Raw genomic sequence first — 21,618 nt, forward strand, 5'->3', positions numbered from 1 at the left:
TACATTATTAGCGAGTTACTAAATGACAAAATTATAAACTTCTCTTGTCAAAAAGCTCTAATTGATTCAAAATGGGTGAAGAGTCCCCTCACTACTCATGTTTCCCTTTATGCTATCACAAGTTGTGATTACCATTCTTTTAGCACGTTCCCTCACACTTTTAACCAAGCAGAATATCCTTTTGTAGCCTTGAAATCGTATAAAAACTATAAATGATAAAAATATTGATCATTAGCTGTGACAAGAAACACTAGCAATTTTTATTTATTGGAGAGTTACAGAACATTAGGAATGTCTATTATAGAGACAACTGTCATGAGTTATCATCAGACCAGAAAGAATGGATAAATTAGGAGTATCTATTCTGATGAACCTCAAGAAAAGTCACCAATAAAGACAATAAAACCTGAAATTTGTAAACACTACCCTTATCTATAATGCACGACATCAAGTTGCAGAAGAGTGATGATTGGAGATGCCTATAATTTAATAGTGTCTTTCTGAAGAAAATCAGGTAAATCAATTAAACAACCAATTAACAAATAAAATCACGGTTTCTGTCACTATTTGGATTCATCTGCACTGTAGAGATGCACTTTAACTTTAGCTGCATCTGCACAAAACTGTGTATCTAATAGAACAACAAAAGCAGGTTCATAAGCCGGTAACAGCATTAGAATCATCAACTCTACTGGCATTTGCCATTGTCACTGCCATCAGGTGTCAATAGGCCGTTGAATTCTTTGCCATATACGTGGCCCATTTTCACACGTTTCGTCTCCAAATATCTCTTGTTCTCTGAAGTGATAAGAGTTAACAACGGAATCCTGCCGGAAACTGTCAAGCCATAGCCTTTGAGCCCACCATACTTTGATGGATTGTTTGTCATCAGCTTCATAGACCGAACACCCAAGTCCCTCAATATCTGCAAGTAGCATTTCAAATTCAAAAAAACATTCTAGTGACACTAAACTTCCATAATCATATTAAATCACCATGTACTACTCTATATTACTAGTCCAAACGCTATGAGTATAAGGTGTCAAATATCCACTTATCTAGTGTGTGTCTGGATAGACGGTGAGCAACACAAACCAAAGCTCAGTAACTACAACAACTACACTTCATAACTTCTCCCTATAAGTGATTATGGGACTTCCAGACACAATACGGGCCATTAAGTTTTTATAGTACATTACCTGTGCACCAATGCCGTATTCCCTGGAGTCAACAGGCAATCCCAACTCTTCATTAGCTTCTACAGTATCTCGTCCATCATCTTGCAGGTTATAGGCACGAAGCTTGTGGCCCAATCCAATACCTCTCCCTTCATGTCCACGGAGATATACCAGTACACCCCTACCAGCGGCCTCAATCTGTTGCATTGCGAGTGCAAGCTGACCTCCACAGTCACATCTGGCAGATCCAAATATGTCTCCTGTCAGACACTCCGAGTGTACCCTCACAAGAACATCCTGTCCATCTCCAATGTCACCCTGTTCAATGACAAACAGTCAAAACCACTAAATTGGGAAACTTCAAGACAATTGGAAGAGCATGCCAAGGCCCAAGTTTCAGCCAACCCGGTGGTTTACCCACTTACTTCTATTAACAAACCCCTTCCTGTTAAAGAAATGGGACACAAATTGGAACTGAAGAGTGGATGAAACCAAGAAAAAGGGTATAAAAAACACTGTCATCCTCTGTCAGAATATGTTAACAGCCTCAAAGAAAATGGATGATTAAAACGAACTTATATTTTAGCAAGATTCAACTTTACAAGGACAAACGACCATCTATGTCAATGTTCAAAAACTGACACTTACAATGACACAATGTGGAAACAATTCAAGCCCAAAATAACAACAAAAGCCTTATCCCGCTAAGTGAGGTCGGCTGTGTGGATCATACTACACTGTTGAACTTGATCAAAACTAAATTATGAGGGAATTCCATCCCAAAACAAGCTGAAAAATTAAACCTAAAACATTGAAAAACAAACACACCAGTGTATTGATTAAGTCAGATAATGGAGTTACTTTTTTTAAAAAGAAAACTAAATTACTCACTGTTTCCATCTTCAAGGCCTTGAAGCCCAGCGTTATCAATCCTTTTCAACCGTGGGATATATTAGTTGATAATTACTTACGTAGGATATTTATCTTCTTCCTCACCTAATACCTTATGCCTTATCTCATATGCTTCATCAAATTTGTGACAAGGAGACGAAAATGCTAAGTGTATCCAACTCCCATCAAAGTGGTCTTTTTTTGGACCATTCAAATTCTAATCTAATAGAGATCAGATTTGAATTCTAAGAAGAGTGTGGCATTTTTTTTTTGGGTAAGCTAAGAAGAGTGTGGCATGAACTATTATTGTTAAGGACATCAATTTTGTTTGTTCCTGTGTCACATTGAAATCAAAATTCATCCATACATGAACAACCATAAGTCTAACTTAGGAGGAATCTGGAGATATTTAAACTACTCCGAATTTACCAGTGATTGTTAACCACATTTGCAGCAATCAAATTTAAGCTAAATCATAGGTAACTAGGGTGTAGAGATGTGGCTTACTCTACATTCAACATATACAATTCATATTTCAACTGTGAAGAATGTTCACTAGTGTTGCAATATATATGTAGAACAATTTGAAGTATAAGCACAAATAATGCTCACCTTAACCATTGCAATATGCTCCATTCCGTCTATAAGTGATTTATAACAGTAAGCTGTAAATGGTCCCCACATTGTCGGTATTCTTGCAGCTGAAGAGCGATCAACTAATTTATCTCTCTTTCTTCTATACCTGTCATAACAATAAGTGTTAATCTCCCAGCTATATAACCAAATAAGTAACAAGAAGTGTCCCAGGTAGTAAAAAAACCTAGAAAAAGCAGACTCAGATAACAAATACAAGAAGAAGAACAAAGAAACATGAGCAAAGAATAACCACTTCGAATTTTAACTTGTATAAAATTTGTTGACTCAATGAATCTAATGCAGCACCATTTTCTTAGTGATATATAAAATTCTATTTTGTGAAGTGTGAGAAGTTTACTAACAAAAACAAAGATTTCAACCAGAGCATGAGAGCAATAATTGAATTTGACAGATAGTTTCCTCGAAAGACAAAGTGGACAATCCAAGTTAGTTAAATTATGTAGTCAGGATTTTGGATCATGTCTTATGATATCAGACTTGTTCAATATATACAAGTCAACATAAGGGGTGTAAACTATGGTATCTGCACTTGGAAGCAAAATTCAAACATCAAAGAAAGCATCAATATGCATTCAATGAATTTTATTGCATCTTCTATGAAATGTAAACACATACCTTATTAAGTCAGCAATAGACACAATTTTCAAATTTTCAAGCTCAGCAAACTGGCGAAGCTTTGGCAATCTAGCCATGGAACCATCATCATCTACAACTTCACACAGTACTGCCACTGGATCCAAACCAGCAAGCATGGCAAGATCAACTGAAGCTTCTGTATGTCCAGCTCTCTTCAAGACACCACCTTCCCTGTATTTTAGTGGGAAAATATGGCCTGGGCGGTTGAAATCACCTGGGGTTGAATCTCTAGATGCAAGAGCCAAGACAGTTGTTGCCCTATCTTGAGCTGACACCCCTGTGGTGGTACCATGCTTAGCATCCTACAAATGCATTATAAATTGTTGAAATGTATGAGATTTCATCCATAAATGTCTAAACCACATGAAAATAGGTTTCTACAACAACATAACAGATCATAAAATTTGGAAAGTCTTTCTTAATTTGCAGCCATTTCCTAAATTATAATGAATGTCCCTTAAATACTCAGTATGTGTTTGTATTGCAATTCATATAAATGTGAAAGCTGTTCCCCTAAAACGAGCTCAAAGCTCAATAGACCTTAGCTAACAACAAAGTAAATGCATTATACAAGTGCAGTTTTATGACAATAGAAGACCTTAGGATATAGCTCTAACTCCACAAGTAAAGATGTAAGAGTAGCAGTACATACCACTGTCACAGTAAATGCTGTAGAAAGTTTCTCAGCATTGGCCTTACTGTCTACCATCAAAGGAAGTTCCAATCTATCGAGATCTTCCTCTTTCATGCTAACACAAACTATGCCAGTTCCATACTTTACAATAAAAGCCATAGCCTGGGGTGTAGCCAACTGTGCAGCCATGATCAAGTCTCCTTCATTTTCTCTATCTTCATCATCTACAACCAGTACCATCTGCATCATTTATATCAGTTAGAAAAACTTCATACACCTATCCAGTGCTAATATTTAAGAGACAGAGATAGCGAGTAACAACCTTTCCCTGGCGAATGTCTTCAATGGCCTCAGGGATAGAAGCAAAACCTGGTGTGGGGCTGTCCAAGTCATCATGTTCATCATCAGAGAAATTGCCTGTTAGCCCGGTGTCTTCCGCGAGTGTTCCATTAGGTTGGTCCTCAAAGCCAACAGATTCATCACCAGGCAGATTTTTAGCTATGACAACATTATTGGTATCTGGATGAGAAACTAGGCCACCTCCAGCAGAGACCAATGTAGCTTTAGTTCTATAAACAACATTGTCACTTAAGGGAAATTTACAATTCAGTCTTACAAAAGGCACCTCACTGGATAAGTTGAAGGGTTTGCATGCCCTGCATTATATCAAAGGCTAAGTTAATAATATAACATCTGTAAAGAAATAATTGGTTTCTAATCTTATTGATTAGGAAAAAGTAGTGTCCAAATATGAAGCAGTAAACAATTTTCCATTATTTTCCTAAGCTAGTAGATCAGAATGAATCGGTGAGTTTTATGCAATTAATTAATTAATTATAATCAGCAAAGCATAGATCAAGTACATGCAATCCCTAATCTAAGTCCATTTCAGCAATCGAGCTACATGAATCCAAATTCAGAGGGAAAAAAATGGAAAATCCAAACACGATTCTGATTAATTTTGAAGAAGAAAGGAGAGGAGAACTCACCGTGGGCATGAGAGGGAAGAGTAAGAGAGATTGAAGGACGCCATTGTTGCAGCAGCTGAACAACGAGAGAGGGGTTTGGTTTGGTGGAAGGTTTGCAGTGAAACGGTGTCGTCTATTCGGTTCGTTTTATACCCAGCCAACAACAGAAGAAGAAGAGGTGGAGGAAGCTACGGCGAATCTTGCTTGCCGATTCACCTTCCTTCAAGTCTCCTCTCCTCTCCTGTCTGTCACCAATTTGATGATTTTTCCTTTTATATATGATATCATATCATTGTTATTATTATTAATATATGCCATGTTCTCCACTTTCCTAAGATAATGATTTTAAAATATGTCAATATCATTTAGTTTAATTAAATAACAATGATTTTTTCCTAATGACCTATTGATTTGGACACTGAAAATGAGGTGAAACTAATACTACATGCCTTTCCCTAATTCAGCATTGATAATATTAAATGTATGCATTATGAGTTTATTTGCTTTGTTTTTTTCAAATATAGAATGGAAAATTAAGGAAGGAGAATAAATTTTGATGTCAAAGGTAAGGATGAGACGGATTGGATTGGTTCAAAGATGGGGACATGGTGTAAGCAATTACGATTAGGAAAAGGTGAAAGAAAAACAAAATTGGACAACTACTACTACATGTGTTGTGTGAGTGGATAGATTGAAAAAGAGAGAAAATTAGGATATACACCGAGACCTACACAATTGAATTGAGGCTGGTATTGATTCAGTCTTTATCCATTGAATATGAGTATGGCGGTGATATTCTATTCCAATTCAATTTGTGGAGGTATCACTTTGACCATGAGTTTTCCTCTATTCAACAGCAGCCAATGAATTTTGCCTCCACAGCATGTCAGCATGTGGTCATAAACCACCTTTCATTTTGGCCAGCAAGTAACCTTTAAATTATGCTCTCACCCTCTGTTACTTCCTATAAGAACCAAATCACTATTTCTCTAACTTCGTTCTTAATTTTTTCACTAGTATACAGGTAGATTATGTACTAGTTTAGTGAGGATACTACTTTTTTTAAAAATAAGGCTGTAACTACCAGCAACAAAACTCGATTGAGTAATGCAACGTTATCTTGTAGTGTCATTTCTGGCTCTAACATGCTTCCCTGAAGGATAAAAAGATAACATTTTCATACAATTCACCACCAATTCTTTCAGGACTTATCTATATCTTTTTTTTGGACAAAATGAATCTGGACACAATAAAAAATTGCGGCGAAACTACACTAATGGGCCTGCTTATCAAGAGTAATGCTATGTGTGTGGCGAATAAATTTTACAAAGAAATGCACGAGGAAATCATGGTATTAACAAAAAAATAAAACAATGTACTTTAACTTAACTCACGGGTTAAGTGAATAAAAAAACGAAATCGTAACGAATGATCTTCTTTCGTTTATTTTCGTCTAATAAACATTGGTAGTTTGGTGCTTGATAGCATTTCTATTCTATTGGAAAATATTCAAATAAATGAATAATGCCGATAAAAAAACGATAAAATTAATGTATAATGAAATCTTATTTTTAATTGTTTTATAAGATTAATTTTTATGCATTGGTGGTGTAAAAAGTTTTACACAATCATTCAATTATCACTCTCAATTTTATTAACTCATAATTAATTTTGAATTTAATAATATTTAAAACAAAAAATTGAAGGATGTGATTGAATAACTATGTAATTTTTATACACTATCCGTGCATAGAAGCATAGAAATTAATCTCTTTACTTAATGGATTAATTAATTTCACAATTATTATTTTGTTTCTTCTACTTATGACTTTATTCAAATCATAAAATGGATTAATGGTTATCAATGTCTAATTTGATATTGGAAACATGGAATTAAGTCTAACAATCAATTAATCTTTCACGTACGTTACCTTTTTCAATCACACACTTTTGCTTGAATATTGGCTGATTGTGATCCCATATAATGTTAGAAATCAATCTAATTAATATGGTGATCATTGCAATTAACTTCGATGGTATCTCTTGGTTGAATATAAAAAAACGAACATGCTTTTGAGACAGAGAAGAGATACAATACAAGAGCTGGATATTTCTTGTTCAACTCGACATTTCCCTCTATTCCACCCATCTTCTGAACAATAGTTGTTAAGGATCCATTGCATATTTTGCATTGTAATCCACTGAAAACTTTGCTTTAGGGATGATTTTTCACGGCTCAACATCTGCAACTCTGCTGAGCCTGATATGCACATCAGAGATAGAGGTGATTCAATTTGATTGTGAAGAGAGGAAGTGTAGTCTTAAACGATACATTGATGTGAAGTTAAAAATTACCTGATGGATGATGTTAAAAAATATCAAAAGCTGTTGGGTCTTACAACCACTAATGTCAATATTCTTTAGCTTGATTTCCAGTAATAATAACAGTCAAAGAATTAAGTAAATGGTTAAGAAAGACTGACGAGTGTGAACCAACCAACAATGCTGAGTACACATTTTTAATAAACACATCTTTTATTTTGTTTCCAACATATATCATGAACAACGACGACATTAGTAAATTAAAGAGTTTATTTTAACTAATTTTACAGAATAAACGTTTGTGCTAGTATTTATAAAAATTTAGGTTAGAAAGTTATTTTTTTTTGATACATCGGAAAATTAACGCAAAGAACGATAAAACTAACAAGCGACGCCAGAGTCCTTAATTAGAAGGACTTCCAGCTCTACATCTGGTTGGTTCAAAACCCAAAAATCTGTCGTAGTAGCAGCAGCACCAAGCTTGGCCAAATAATCAGCAGCTCTGTTGCACTCCCTAGAGACCACATTCAGAGTCACCAGCCAGTTTCTTGTCAAGAGCTCCTTGATAGAGAACAAGACTGAGTATGCAGAATGGAGATGGAGGTTGTCACCATCTTCCAAAGTGGATACCAGGTTCGCACAATCAGTCTCACAGCGAATCTTTCGATGCCCTTGATCCCAAGCAAGGCGCAAAACGTCGCGGACAGCACATGCCTCATCCATGAACGGACTGGCCAAAGGATTATCAGGAACCTTTGAATAAAAACCGCCCAACCACTTACCTCGATGGTCACGCAAAACCCCTCCACTTCCCATAACTTGAAGCTCCTCTCTATAGCTGCCATCAGAGTTGCACTTGATGAAGCCGTCTTCGAGGGGTTTCCAGGAGTGCAACATAAAATCCAAAGCTGTAGCCATATCTGTGTGAGCCCAGCACCTGAGAAAATCATCGTGGTCATGACAAACCATACGCCAAACCTGATCCTCCAACCACGGGTGGGGATCCAGCATCGCGTTATTACGCCATTTCCAGATATTCCACAGCCCAGCCAGGAATCTGATTGCATTCGAGCTATGGGCCATCGTCTTGATCCAAACCTTGAGATCTACATGAGTAAACGTGGGCCACGAGAAGGCACCCATCCGTAACCAGATGGCTCGCGAGAACTGGCAATCTCGGAGGCAATGTAACTCATCCTCCAACTCGTGCTGGCACCTAGTACAGGTAGGAGACTGAGCTAAGTGGCATCTGAACCTGTGCGCATTCACCTGAGTGGCCCTTTGCCAGACCAACCAGACAAAGGCTCTCACTTTTTCTGGGATTTTAAGCTTCCATATCCAGCTAGAACGAAGCTCATCCATCGTGGCATGCGCATTCTTATTCAGCCAAGCATAGACTTCCCTAACCGTATACTTCCCTCTTTCCCCTTTGATCCAAACCCAGCTATCATAACAGTCCGGTTTCAGGTGAGGAACAACCGTTGTGAAGAGATTACGCTGCTGCTCCGGGAGAATGGTGTACATACTATCCAAGTTCCACGAGTTGTCCCGGATGATGTCACGGAGCTGTAAATTAATATCAGAAATATTGACAAACGGGATAAGTTGCGCCAACTTACCCTCCCCAGACCAATCATTGTACCACACCGATGAGTTCCCATAACCAATTCTGAAGTTAAAGCCTTCCACAACCCTATCCCTGGCTTGAAGAATACCTTTCCATACGGGCGAATCCTTTGCACCAGGTTTAACATTCAGCATGGAGGCACTCTGAAGATACTTGTGCTGGAATACTTGCACCCAGAGTTTATTAGGACACTGGAGCATTTGCCAAGTTGCCTTACCTAGAAGAGCCGTATTAAAGCAATCCATATCTTTGATCCCAAGGCCTCCTTTATCCTTTTCCTGTGTGACCGTGGCCCAATTCACTAAGTGCCAGCCTCGAAGCTCACCACCTCGAGCCCAAATGAAGCTGCGAATGAATTGGTTCAGTTTGTTGATGATCCATCTCGGCAACCAAAAAACCTGCATTGTATATGTGGGAATGGATGCTAACACTGACTTTGCGAGGCAAACTCTCCCTGCCAGGTTAAGCATGTTGGACCTCCAAGACGCCATATTGCGTTGGATGTTATCCAACAAGTAGTGGAAGGTTTGCCTATTTCTCCTGTCTCCTGAAAGAGGGAAACCCAAGTACTTACCAAGGTTATGAACAAACGGAATCGGTGTAATATCACGAACCTCATCTCGCACTTCTGGTCGCACACCCCTTGACGTGATGGCTTTGGACTTGGGAATATTGATCTTCAAACCTGAGTTGTCACAGAATAGCTTCAGCGCATCTGCCACCAACCTTGCTTGAGAGCCCGACGCTCGACAAAAAAGGAGGACATCATCCGCAAAGAGGAGGTGTGAAATTGAAGGGCCTCCTACACTAACACTGAGAGGTTTCCAGCTACCCCTGTCTACCAAGGATTGGATATGGATAGATAGACGTTCCATGCAAAGAACAAATAAATACAGTGATAAAGGGTCACCTTGCCGAAGCCCCCTCCCTGGTTTAAAACTCTCAAGACGCGAGCCATTCCAAAGGATCGAGAGCGAGGAGGAGCTAACACCACACATGATGAGATCTGTGATGCGAGGAGGGAAACCAAAAAGGAGTAAAGTCTCCCGAAGGAACCCCCAAGCCACGCTATCATAGGCTTTTTCCAGATCAATTTTGAAAGCCAAGCTACCCTGCCTTGTTCTGGAAGTGTTCATATGATGAATAATTTCCTGTGCCAGGAAAGCATTATCCATAGTTCCACGACCTGGAAGGAAACTGTTTTGCATTGGGCTAATAAGACGATCAAGGAAGGGTCTGACTCTATTGACTAGAACCTTAGTCACAATCTTATATGTCACGTTGCAAAGACTTATGGGGCGAGACTCCTTAATAGTAGTTGGCACATCCACCTTCGGAATGAGAACAATCAAAGTTTCCAACAAAGTTGGGTCTATCTTCCCCGTATCAAAGGCATCCCTCACTGTCTTCCACACATCATCACCTACCACGGCCCAATACTTTGTAAAGAAAAAAGGTTGAAAGCCATCTGGTCCCGGTGCTGTGAAAGACTTCATAGACATTAAAGCTTTCCAAACCTCTTCCTTACTCACAGGTTCCAATAAGAAGTGATAAGCTGCTTGTGACAGCTGCGGAATGGAAGCATGTGTGAGTCTAGGGCCATCCACGAGCGGAGACGCAGCAAATAAAGTAGAGAAGTAAGATTGGGCTTCCCTACTTAAGGTGTCATTATCCTCACACCAAGAACCGTCCCCAAGTTTTAGCCGGCAGATCCGATTCTTTTTCCTTCTTATCATAGTTTGTGTGTGAAAATACCGAGTATTCCGATCTCCATATCTCACCCTATTGTCTCGGGCTTTTTGAAACCACAAAAGCTCTTCTTGCTTAAGGATAAGTCGGTATTCCCGCTGCAGTTCCGATTCAAACCTGACCATATCTGATGTAACTCTGAAATTAAGTTCTTGTTGGACTCCTTTTAGGCGCGCTTCTACTCGCCTCTTCCGGCGGAAAATGTTCCCAAAAATATCACGATTAAAGGCCGTAGAATGAGTCTGCACACGAGCCAAATTGTCTTGGATCAAACTACCATTCCTCTGCCAAGCATTCTCGACTAGTGTCTTGTAATCTTCATGATCGGTCCAAGAAGCCATAAATCTGAACGGTCGCTGGCTCTGAAACTGATGACGCGCCCCACAGTGAAGGAGTAGAGGAGCATGGTCAGAATGAATGCGACTTAAAACTTCCACATGAGCTTGGGGAAAAGCCATTTGCCACTCCGGATCACATATAACTCGATCAAGTCTCTTAGATAGGACCAACCTATTATTACTCTTCCTGAACCAGGTAAAGCCGGCCCCAACAGCGCCAAGGTCCATCAAACTGCAATCAGCTAAACAGTTAGCAAAACGTTGAGCACGGGTGGGAAAGAACTCACCACCACGAACTTCAGTTGGGTGAAGGATTTCATTCCAGTCCCCAATGAGCATCCAAGGATGGAGAATGATGGGACAGATCGAGGCCAGGTGGAGCCAAAGTTGTTCCCTGCGAGTGATAATTGGAGATGCGTATATAGCACTGCAGATCCAGGAAAGGTTATGTTTCCAGACTTCAAAGGTGATTGCCTGGGAATGAAGGTCAATTAGGCGACAGGAAATGCCTGAGGCGATATTGAAAAGAACCCAGATACCCCCACTAAAACCAGCTGCTTCCGATACAAATTTTGGGTCATAACCAATTGAGTGCCAAAATTGACGAACCCTCTGGAATTGGCAGCGAGTCTCTACTAGAATAATCACGTCCGGTTTTTTCCGACGTACCAAGTCTTTCATATAAAGCTTCCCAGCCTCGTTCAGAGCACCACGAACGTTCCAAGAAAAAACTGTTACATCTTCGAATCCAATCATTAAAATGGATTGAATCGAGGGAAGAAGAGGCTATCCCCAAGCCACACATAGCAATAAGCTACGTTTCTATCATTGCCAGGGACTCGCCACTGGCGCCTTGGACTTGGGCCTGAAGCATTGAAGCATTCTGCTGCATGTCAGCTTGCACAAGCGTATCCCCCAAATCTATAGCATGAGAGGTAAAGTTTAGATCACCATGGGCCATCTCCGTCTCCCCTAGGGGGTGGGACCACTGTGTCGCTGTAGGGACCTTGATGTTATCATCTACCCTAACTCGCTTTTTTTTGTTCTCTTGATCTTTCTCAGGAATTGTTGCTAAAGAGGCCCCCCCACTTAGAAAGTTATAACATATCTATATGCTCTTTTAAATTTGTTTCCATAAATGTTAAAATTATCTTTTGAATAAACAACGACCTACAAATATGCTTTTTTTACAAAAATTATAAAACAGAGACAAAATGCGTTCAGACTATTGGGTAGGGCGTTAGTGGTCTGCTTGGAATCTAAACCCTATATATGGGGGAATTAGGTTTGACACCCCACCTATTGGGTTTCCCACCCCACTTTATTTAATACGGGATTTAAAGTTCCGTATTTAATATGAATAATACGGAACTTAAAAAACCATACTGTATTTGAGCATATGTGACACATTTTCAACCATTCATTGCATATTAAAAAAATACGGAATATTAAATTCCGTATTGAATACGGAACTTTAAATCCTGTATTGAATAAAATGGGGTGGGAAACCCAATAGGTGGGGTGCCAAACCCAACTTCCTATATATGGGGAGGTGAGAGTGAGAGATCAAGCCAAAATCCAATAACCAGTTGTGTCAACCCATGTTAGCACCTACAAACATATTTTGCCACTAATGTGTTGTAATTAAGTTGTTTATTCAAATGTGTGTATGATAATTGCAAGTGTATTATATTAACTTTGTGAACATAATCTAAAGTACTATAATTCTAGAACTACAAATGGTTTGTCTTGGCATCTGCTTACGCGTATAACACCTTTTATAGGGTTGGTTTTTAGGGCATTGAGGTTTGAAGTGCCATGATGAGTACAAGGTGCAGCTATGGACAGTGGCGGAATTTGGAGAAAAATTGCAAGGGGGCCGAAATAAAATTTTGATACATAATTTAAAATGTTTTATCAGCAATATACATACCGAAGAAAATAAAGATTATACTAATTTATATATCTGAATATTAAAATTTATTGAGTTATGTTAATGATTTTGAAAATTTATTTCTCATTTTTTCAATTTTTAGATTCTTGGTATATTTTTTACCTTTAAATAACATTTTTTCACTAATCTTACGAGTCGGAAAAAATAATTTATTCTTTTACTTTTGATGAATAGTTTTCTGAAAAAAATTTGTCTCAATTGTATATTTTTTTTATGGTTTATATATTTTTATGTTCTAAATTATTATATTTGAAACTCTCACTCTATGAAAAGAAGAGAAAAATAGAAATTTCATTTTAACCTTGTGTGGTAGATCTACTAATAATTAATTGCATAAAAAACAACTATCAAGATTAAAGATAAATATAAAGATGTATATGAATACTTAATAAATATTTAAACAAGCTGGTTAATCTTATAAAAAAAAAGTAAAGCTTGGCTAAAAGGAAGTGTAAAAGAAATAATATAAAAAACATAAGCTGACTAAAAAAAGTGGTGTAAAATTGCACCACTCTAAAAGTGGTGCATATTAGAGGTCACCAAAAGAGTATATTCAGTATATGTACCCAAAAAAAAGTGGTGTAAAATTGCACCACTCTAAAAGTGGTGCATATTAGAGGTCACCAAAAGAGTATATTCGGTATATGTACCAAAAAAAAAGAGTTTAAAAGGGAGTGAAAAAAGAATTGACTAAGTTGGGATTCGGGATTCGAACTTTGCATTAGGGCTGAGCAGGTTTATTCGACCCGACCCAAACCCGACTTAACCGAGCCCAAAACAGCATGAACGGGCGGGTCGGGTCGGATACATTGTAACGGGTCAACCTGTCAAGGTTCCAGTTGGGTATAAACGGTCGGGTTCGGGTTGATTTTTTAAAACCCGTCGAAACCCAACCCGACCCGTATTATTGGAGAAAAGCATGTGCAGTGGCAGAGTAGTTCACGTCTCACTCCATCCACACTTTATATACTCTATAAAAAAAGGAAAACCCTAACACTCCTCACTTTCTCAGTTCCTCTCTCTTGTGCGGCGCATCTCACTCAAAGACACAAAGAGAAAACCTACAATTTCTCCTTCCTCCTTCTTGATTTTTCCTTCTTGTTCCTTCTCTTCCACCAAGCTGTAGCGCCCTTTCACTCATTTTTGGTCCATATTTTCTCGTTCCTCTCTTGAAGTTTTAGAAGTCTGCAAAGTTTTCTTTCACTATGCATGTGAAAGCTCATACCTTTCTCCCTTTTCCCCCAAAAGATCCCTCATTTTTAAGCAACAACAAGAAAGTTTGGTTTTCTTACTACTATATTTGCTATCTTGTTTTAAAGATTGTTTCTTTTCATTGTGAGCACTGAGCACCTCTTTCTGACTTTGCTTCTCTAAAGCTTTTAACTTTCTTTGATTTGGTTTTGGTTTTGATTTGATCAGAGTGGAGATGATAGCAGATCTGATTCTTCTTTGATTTATGTAAAAAAAAGAGATTTTATTTTTATGTGTCTGTTGTTTGAAGTGTTCAAGTGTTGTTTTTGATTGCTTTTAGTCTATCATCTTTGTTGCTTATTGTTATGTAAATATCATTTGCACATTTTTCTTTGCTGATCTATTAATGTTCATTTTCCAGAGCTAACTCAACAATGAAGCCAATGACCACATTCAGCATACAGGTTCGTATTTTTTTTCCTTCAAACATGTAAAGGTTGGATTTTTATTAGTTGATTGTGCATGATAATGTGTAAGACCATGATTTTTTTATGTAAACAACTAAAGGTTGAATCTTTCATTGAAATTTCTTCCATTCTTTGTAAAGGTGTAATCTTTCATTGAATTTTTTTGACATTGTTGTTCCATATTTAAATATGTGGAAGTAATAGATCTGTTGACCTCTGTATGTTCTTGACTGATCTGAACTAAACTGACTTGATCTATAAGCTGAATCTATTTGTAAATTTGTTCTTAGATGGAAGTTTCTTTTTGTGCTGTGTATTTGTCTATTCGTTGTTCAAGCTTGAATTGATCTTACATTATTTTAACTCACTAATATTCTGTTTTTTTTTTTTTCATTTTCAGTGTAGAAAAGAAAGAGGAGATCGAAAATCTTGCCAAACAAGTTTGAAAGGAGCTTGAAGCCAGAAACTTAATGGGATGATGATGTTATGCTTGTTTCAACTTGTAAAATGATTATTAATTTGTATTTGATTGGGATTATTATTTTATGTGATTTTTGTAAGTTCAAAATTGTTGTGCAGTCAAATGAAGTAATTTTATTCGGCATTTTTGGATAAATGTACCATTAGTTTTTTAGTAACTGATTCAGATTTCAAAAATAATAAAGTCAAAATAGTCCTAAACTATAAATTGGATCACGGGCTGTCAAAAGTTGCAGCCCACTATACTTTTTATCCTTAAAAAAAGTTTTTTTTTTGTAGAAAAACGCGTTTTTGAAAAAAAAAGGCAAAAAACTTCCTTTGGGCCCAATCCGTTGCAACCCGCCCGAATAAACCGGCTACCCGCCCAAACCGAACCCGACAAACCCGTTGTTGTCTACGGTCGGTAATGGGCCAGTATATGAGCAAGTCGGTTTTGGTCGGTTGGGCCAAAATGGGCCCGAATCCGACCGAACCCGCCCGATGCTCAGCCCTACTTTGCATCCCAATGGAAAAATAAATTGGACTTACCGCTTAGCCAAAGCAAAGTTTTCAAATAACTTGGCAAATTATTATATATATACTATTACATAAGAAATAAATTATGGTGGTAACTATATAAATTTTTTTCAAAAAGTTCGGGGGAGGCTCCCCCATGTCCACACTAAGTTCTGCCACTGGCTATGGAGGGAAGTTATCGTTTCTGACACGTCGCTTAATCGAACAAATTGAGACATGTTTCCGCACTGTGGAAAGAGCTTCAAGCGCCGCTATTGTTTCTTGATTAGAGAGCCACTAACTTGGGACGAGGCGTGGCAGAGTGTATTTTTATCACTCCCTGAATTGATGTGGACGACTGCGTGAAGATAGTCATTTTATATTGGATGCAATTAGCTTTGTAGAGATTTGGTCAGGTGTAGCACACAATCGATTGGAGGCACTTATACATGATTGCATGTGGAATGTAATTGCTTGGGACGAATGGCTCTCGATTGCTTAGGTGCAAAACCTCATTGTTTGATGGGATCTCACTTCAGGGTACGTGGCAAGGAAGGTAGAAGTATGATCTATGTAACCGACAACAATGAGATCGGAGCAGAGACCGTTTACTCGATTCTAGAACTGTAATCCTCTAACTTTCGGATATGTGTGTAAGTGAATATTGAGAAGTCCAAATAGTCCCGAGTGCTATGTTTATCGCTTATCGCGATCATGAAAGAATTGTTCACCAAGTACCAAGTACCGATTCATAGTGCACAACCAAACACAATAATTGTTAAATTCCATTTTCACCCTTGACCAAAGCAGGTGATAATAACAAAGCATAAAAGAAAGATGTTCAACCTATTAGTCTCGAATTAGCAGAAAATGACATGAGTAACATGACACATGAGAGTCACACAATTAGGGCATATAGAATAGAAAGAGGCCCAAAAGAAAGTAAGCAAGACCACAAACCAAAAGAAAGAAAGAGCATCATATATCAGAACAAAGTGATTGGTTATAAAAAAACAAAACAAAATGAGGCCAACAACAATTCTCCTATCCTATGCTTTCCCTCCCCTCACATGAACACAACACAAAAACATCATTGAAAATAACGAAGAAGACATCAATCACAACACACAACAAAACCAAAGGTTACTTGGTTTCTTCTCTTTATCTAACCAGAACAAGAAGAAGAAGAAGAAGAAGAAGAAGAAGAAGCACCATCACCATCACCATCACCATCACCAATGGAGAGCTTTGCACTCCACTCGCTCTCCACTTCACCCTCCTTCTCTCACTCTTCCTCACTCCGTCATCGTCCTCGCTCTTCAATCACCAGATCCCATCTCTCCCTTCTTCCATTCAATCCCAATTTCTCAACCCCATTTCTCAAATCACACAAACCTTCCACCTTCAAACCCCATTTCTCAAAACCCCATTTCTCATCATCATCAATTCAAGCTTCTTCTTCTTCGTCTACTCCATCACCACCACCACCACCGCCGCCACCTGTTGTTGTTCAGGGTGCAAAACCCATTCCCTTTGTAATCTCCGTCGGCATAGGCCTCATTTTGCGGTTTCTGGTTCCCAAACCAGTGGAAGTCACTCCTCAGGCATGGCAATTGCTCTCGATTTTCATGTCGACAATCGCGGGTTTGGTCCTGAGTCCGTTGCCGGTGGGGGCGTGGGCTTTTCTGGGCTTGACAACCGCCGTCGTGACGAAAACTCTGACGTTCACGGCGGCGTTCAGCGCCTTCACGAACGAGGTGATTTGGTTGATCGTGATCTCGTTCTTCTTTGCTCGTGGGTTTGTGAAGACAGGGTTGGGGGATAGGATTGCTACTTACTTTGTGAAGTGGATGGGGAAGAGCACTCTGGGGTTGTCTTATGGTTTGACATTCAGTGAGGTGCTGATTGCTCCGGCAATGCCTAGCACCACTGCTAGAGCCGGTGGTGTCTTCTTGCCGATTATCAAGTCACTTTCACTCTCCGCTGGGAGTGAACCCAATAGTCCTACATCGAAGAGGCTGGGGGCTTTTCTCGTTCAGAATCAATTTCAGGTTTGTTTTTCCCTTGTTGCTTTTCACCATGATCCAATATATGTGATATATTATATATGATGTGATGTGATAGGTTGAAGGAGATACAGAGAAAATGAGGTGAGGTGTATGTATTGTTTGAGTGTTGATGTTTGAAATTCAGAATTGGTTTATGATGGATACTAAATCCTACAATTATTACTAGTTAGAGGAAAGAAATTGTATGATGTGATTATATAATAAACATGGCTTTGTCAGTTATCTTGCTCATGAATAAAAAATTAAAATTGAAAGGAACATAAAGCACATAAATAAGGGGTAACTTGTAGAGGTAAGAAAGTGTGATTTGAATGCAGTAACTTATGTTAACTTTGTTCTATGCTACTAAATGAGTATATTGGTTGTATTCTGGGAAGTTCTCTGACAGAAAATTTTAGAGCATTGAGTTCTTCTGGTCTGCTGATTGTCTAGATATTAATGTGAGGAAAATCATTAATTCATTATGCAGTTTCGTGTTGGACCAGTTAATCATTGGGGATAGATTTCATAAGATTTATAGGTTATTTTCAAACTTCACTTTTGTGAAATACTAGAGATCCGCCTTGTTGTTTTCTCTTTTAATTCTCTTGGTTTTGTTTAGTTTAATGAGACATGAAGGTATTGGTATTATATATGTATACTAGTTATAATTATTTGTTATCAGCAATGATCATCATAAATTCTGATGTTACTAAATTCTCTTATTTGCAAATTTTGCTATGATGTTGAAAATGAAGTGACTTGTGCATTCTTTGATCTGTGACAGTCTGCTGGTAACTCCAGCGCTCTTTTCCTAACAGCTGCAGCCCAAAATCTGCTGTGTATGAAATTAGCAGAGGAGCTCGGGGTGATAGTTTCAAACCCTTGGGTTACTTGGTTTAAGGCAGCTAGTTTGCCTGCATTCGTTTGCCTTCTTGCTACACCATTGATTTTATACAAAATCTACCCCCCTGAACTCAAAGACACACCAGAGGCACCTGCCCTGGCTGCAAAGAAACTGGAAAGTATGGGGCCTGTCACTCAAAATGAATGGATTATGGTTGCGACAATGCTTCTTGCGGTCTCTTTGTGGATCTTTGGGTATGTCATATGCCTTCTATTATATCTACATCCATGCATATGGATGAATAGTTTCTTGATTGATTTATTAGTTTTTTGACTTTCTGGCTGGAGCATATGATCCCATAGAGATGCTGAAAATAGATTTTTGAATGAAGAATGTGTCATTAAATATACTTTCTAGTTTTTGTCAATGTTTTAGAATATGTTAGGGTTACGTTTTTCGACTTTGAAAAATACGAAGGAGGTGAGTTCCTTCCACAACAATGACCTTGAAAAGTGTGTTTCTCTTTTATTTCCGTTTAATGACTCTCGAAACACATGAGGTTGTTAAGTGTGTTTGTACACCAGTTGAGTACAATGTGAACGGACTTTCTTCTCAATCCACAATGAGTTCTGTTCAATTTTTATCTTGAAGTGCATGCTAACATCCGTTTACACTTGTGCCAACGTATATCTAAATATAGCCTAAACCATACACACACTTTCTTCTCAATCCACAAGATGACAGTGAAGGAGTTCACTTGTAATTTATGTAGTTTGTTGTTGTTCTTACAATGTAGTTTCTTCAAATTAAATTCAATACTCAGTATGTTTCTGGTCTTGCAGAGAGACAATCGGCATAGCAAGTGCTGTAGCTGCAATGATTGGTTTGTCAATACTCATTGTATTAGGAGTCCTTGACTGGAGTGACTGCTTGAATGAAAAATCGGCATGGGATACCTTGGCTTGGTTCGCCATTCTAGTAGGTATGGCAAGCCAGTTGACAAACCTTGGTATTGTGAGCTGGATGTCCGATTGCGTGGCAACAACCCTTCAGTCTTTCTCTTTGAGCTGGCCAGCTGCACTAGTTGTTCTTCAGGCAGCTTATTTCTTCATCCACTACCTTTTTGCAAGTCAGACTGGACATGTGGGGGCTTTATACGCCGCATTTCTTGCCATGCATAGGGCAGCTGGTGTTCCTGGTGTTCTGGCAGCACTTGCTTTAGGTTACAATACAAATCTTTTTGGCGCAATAACACACTACAGTAGTGGTCAAGCTGCTGTATACTATGGAGGTTTGTCCTTCTCTATGATGTCACTTAATTTATGTGTTTTCTGTTTTTCCTTCCAACTATATAGTCATCTAAGTTGTGCTTGTTCAGGAACTTTGTTGAATTCACTATGTTTGCAATGCATGATATTTGTCCTTCCCTTAAACTAATCCCAATTTTATTTGGTTCTGGTGCTTCATTTCTCTCTTCTTAGTGTGTGTTTGGATTGTTGTTGTGAGAATTGATTTTTTCGACAATTGATTATGGTAAAAATGAGTTGAAAGTGAAGTGATTTATGTTGGGATAGGGTAATGTTGTGAAATCCTGTTATTGAACCCCACAATTTATTGTGTCCACTGCAGAAGCTACTCACTCTAGCTTCTCGCAGATTTGATCTTGGCACTAAAATCAATTCTCAATATAACCACCTAAAAGTGATTTTGGCCAATGAGAATTGATTTTAAGGCTCCCAAACGTGGACTCGAACACGCTTAATGTAAGACTGTTTGTCCAGTGGTATAATGGGTGGAAAGAAATAATCTATAATTTTAGAAAACCCTCCCAAATAAATGTCTTTGGTCAATTTGTTTTACTCTTGTTCTGCTTATCCTAGTTGCAATTTGTGACCAAAAGGCTATTTTTGTCAAGGCAAGGCTAATCTTGATCCTTCCTCTTTATCTTATGAATTTAAAGATATGTTCAAGCATGGTGGCTGATATGTTTTTAACTCTTCTTTTTCAACAGCTGGTTATGTAGACCTTCCTGATATATTCAGATTGGGGTTCATCATGGCATTTATTAATGCTGTCATCTGGGGAGGTGTTGGCTCTTTGTGGTGGAAATTTTTGGGCTTGTATTGATTTTCCATTTCCATGTAAGTAGATAGCAGCTGTTTCAGTAGCCTTTCTTTTTCCTGGCCAAAAGAAAAGGTCTGGTCCTTCATTTGAGGACATTTGAGCTCAGCTCATAATTTTTGGCTCTAGTTTATATACAGTGATTAACACAGTCATCAAGGTTTTCAAGGAAACCTCATTTAATGATTTCAAAATTGCATGATCTTTTGTGAAGGTTTATTATTTCGATTTTTCATTTTTCTGCTCTATATTTTATTGTGGTGCGGTTGTTTTTTTAACACACTTAATTGCATGATCTTTTGTTCTTTCACATGTTTGTGACCATTTAAGTTTTTAACCAACGAGTGGTTGATTTAAGTGGTATATTCTTGATTTCTCTTAAGTAAGGTCTCCGGTTTGAGTCTCGTGGATGGAATAAACCCCGTCGGGAGAGTTAGTTCTACCATGGTATGAATGTTTCCAGAACAATATTTCTTCCAAAGGAGGATAGTTGTAAGAAGAAAAAAAAGTTGCCTAAACTACTTCCTTAGTTTCGTAGTATCAGATTTTAGAAAAAAAAAAATTATTTGTAGTGGTAGAAAACTAGATAGAATTGATTGATTGCTTTTTGAACTATTTTATTTTTTTGTTTATTTTCTTCTAAATAAAATAAGATAATATGAAGAGATTGAAAAATATTTGTGGATTTTGATAAAGGGTGTCACATCACAATATGAATTCATTTTTTATTTAATTGATAATAAAATATTTAAAAACCTATATCGACTCCAGTTGTTTTACAACTTTAGATGATTGTGATTCCAGACAAAAACACTTATTTAATTTCCTTCAAAACATCTGTCATTTCAATTTGCTCTGAGAAGGCTAATTTAATATATTAACTAGAAAAGTGACGTTAATTATACTCTTTAAAAAATTGACATAGTTCATATATTTTATTACAATAAAAGTTTATTTATTTAGCTGTCGATCATATAAATCAATCATGTCCTTTTCAATACAGGAGTTTTATGTT

At 38.0% G+C, this 21,618-nt stretch overlaps 2 protein-coding genes across 2 annotated transcripts; one reads left to right on the plus strand and one right to left on the minus strand.

The window, feature by feature from the left end:
- Positions 1–238: 238 nt before the first annotated feature.
- LOC130722374 (bifunctional riboflavin biosynthesis protein RIBA 1, chloroplastic) lies at positions 239–5,231 on the minus strand. The gene is made up of 7 exons (XM_057573081.1): positions 4,986–5,231; positions 4,319–4,652; positions 4,015–4,236; positions 3,342–3,664; positions 2,682–2,811; positions 1,200–1,496; positions 239–925 (listed from the first exon to the last, which is right to left on the minus strand). Exons 1-7 carry the CDS (start codon positions 5,027–5,029, stop codon positions 689–691), a joined length of 1,587 nt encoding a protein of 528 aa, XP_057429064.1. The 5' UTR covers positions 5,030–5,231; the 3' UTR covers positions 239–688.
- Positions 5,232–16,599: 11,368 nt separating this feature from the next.
- On the plus strand, positions 16,600–20,816 carry LOC130723287 (dicarboxylate transporter 2.1, chloroplastic-like). Its single transcript, XM_057574276.1, has 4 exons — positions 16,600–17,638; positions 18,423–18,736; positions 19,325–19,773; positions 20,494–20,816. The coding sequence occupies exons 1-4, from the start codon at positions 16,826–16,828 to the stop codon at positions 20,607–20,609; spliced, it is 1,692 nt and encodes a 563-aa protein (XP_057430259.1). The 5' UTR covers positions 16,600–16,825; the 3' UTR covers positions 20,610–20,816.
- The last annotated feature ends 802 nt before the right edge of the window (positions 20,817–21,618 follow it).

This window comes from Lotus japonicus, chromosome 6, assembly GCF_012489685.1.
Source record: "Lotus japonicus ecotype B-129 chromosome 6, LjGifu_v1.2".
Classification (NCBI taxonomy): domain Eukaryota; kingdom Viridiplantae; phylum Streptophyta; class Magnoliopsida; order Fabales; family Fabaceae; genus Lotus; species Lotus japonicus.

Excerpts from the sequence above, each read along its gene's own strand:
- LOC130722374 (XM_057573081.1), bottom strand. The coding sequence starts at position 5,029 with ATGGCGTCCTTCAATCTCTCTTACTCTTCCCTCTCATGCCCACG. Across the intron at positions 4,237-4,318 it reads AAGACATTCGCCAGGGAAAG|ATGGTACTGGTTGTAGATGA; the intron begins GTTGTTACTCGC and ends TAAATGATGCAG. Across the intron at positions 3,665-4,014 it reads CAGCATTTACTGTGACAGTG|GATGCTAAGCATGGTACCAC; the intron begins GTATGTACTGCT and ends ATGCATTTGTAG.
- LOC130723287 (XM_057574276.1), top strand. The coding sequence starts at position 16,826 with ATGGAGAGCTTTGCACTCCACTCGCTCTCCACTTCACCCTCCTTCTCT. Across the intron at positions 18,737-19,324 it reads GTCTCTTTGTGGATCTTTGG|AGAGACAATCGGCATAGCAA; the intron begins GTATGTCATATG and ends CTGGTCTTGCAG. Across the intron at positions 19,774-20,493 it reads AGCTGCTGTATACTATGGAG|CTGGTTATGTAGACCTTCCT; the intron begins GTTTGTCCTTCT and ends CTTTTTCAACAG.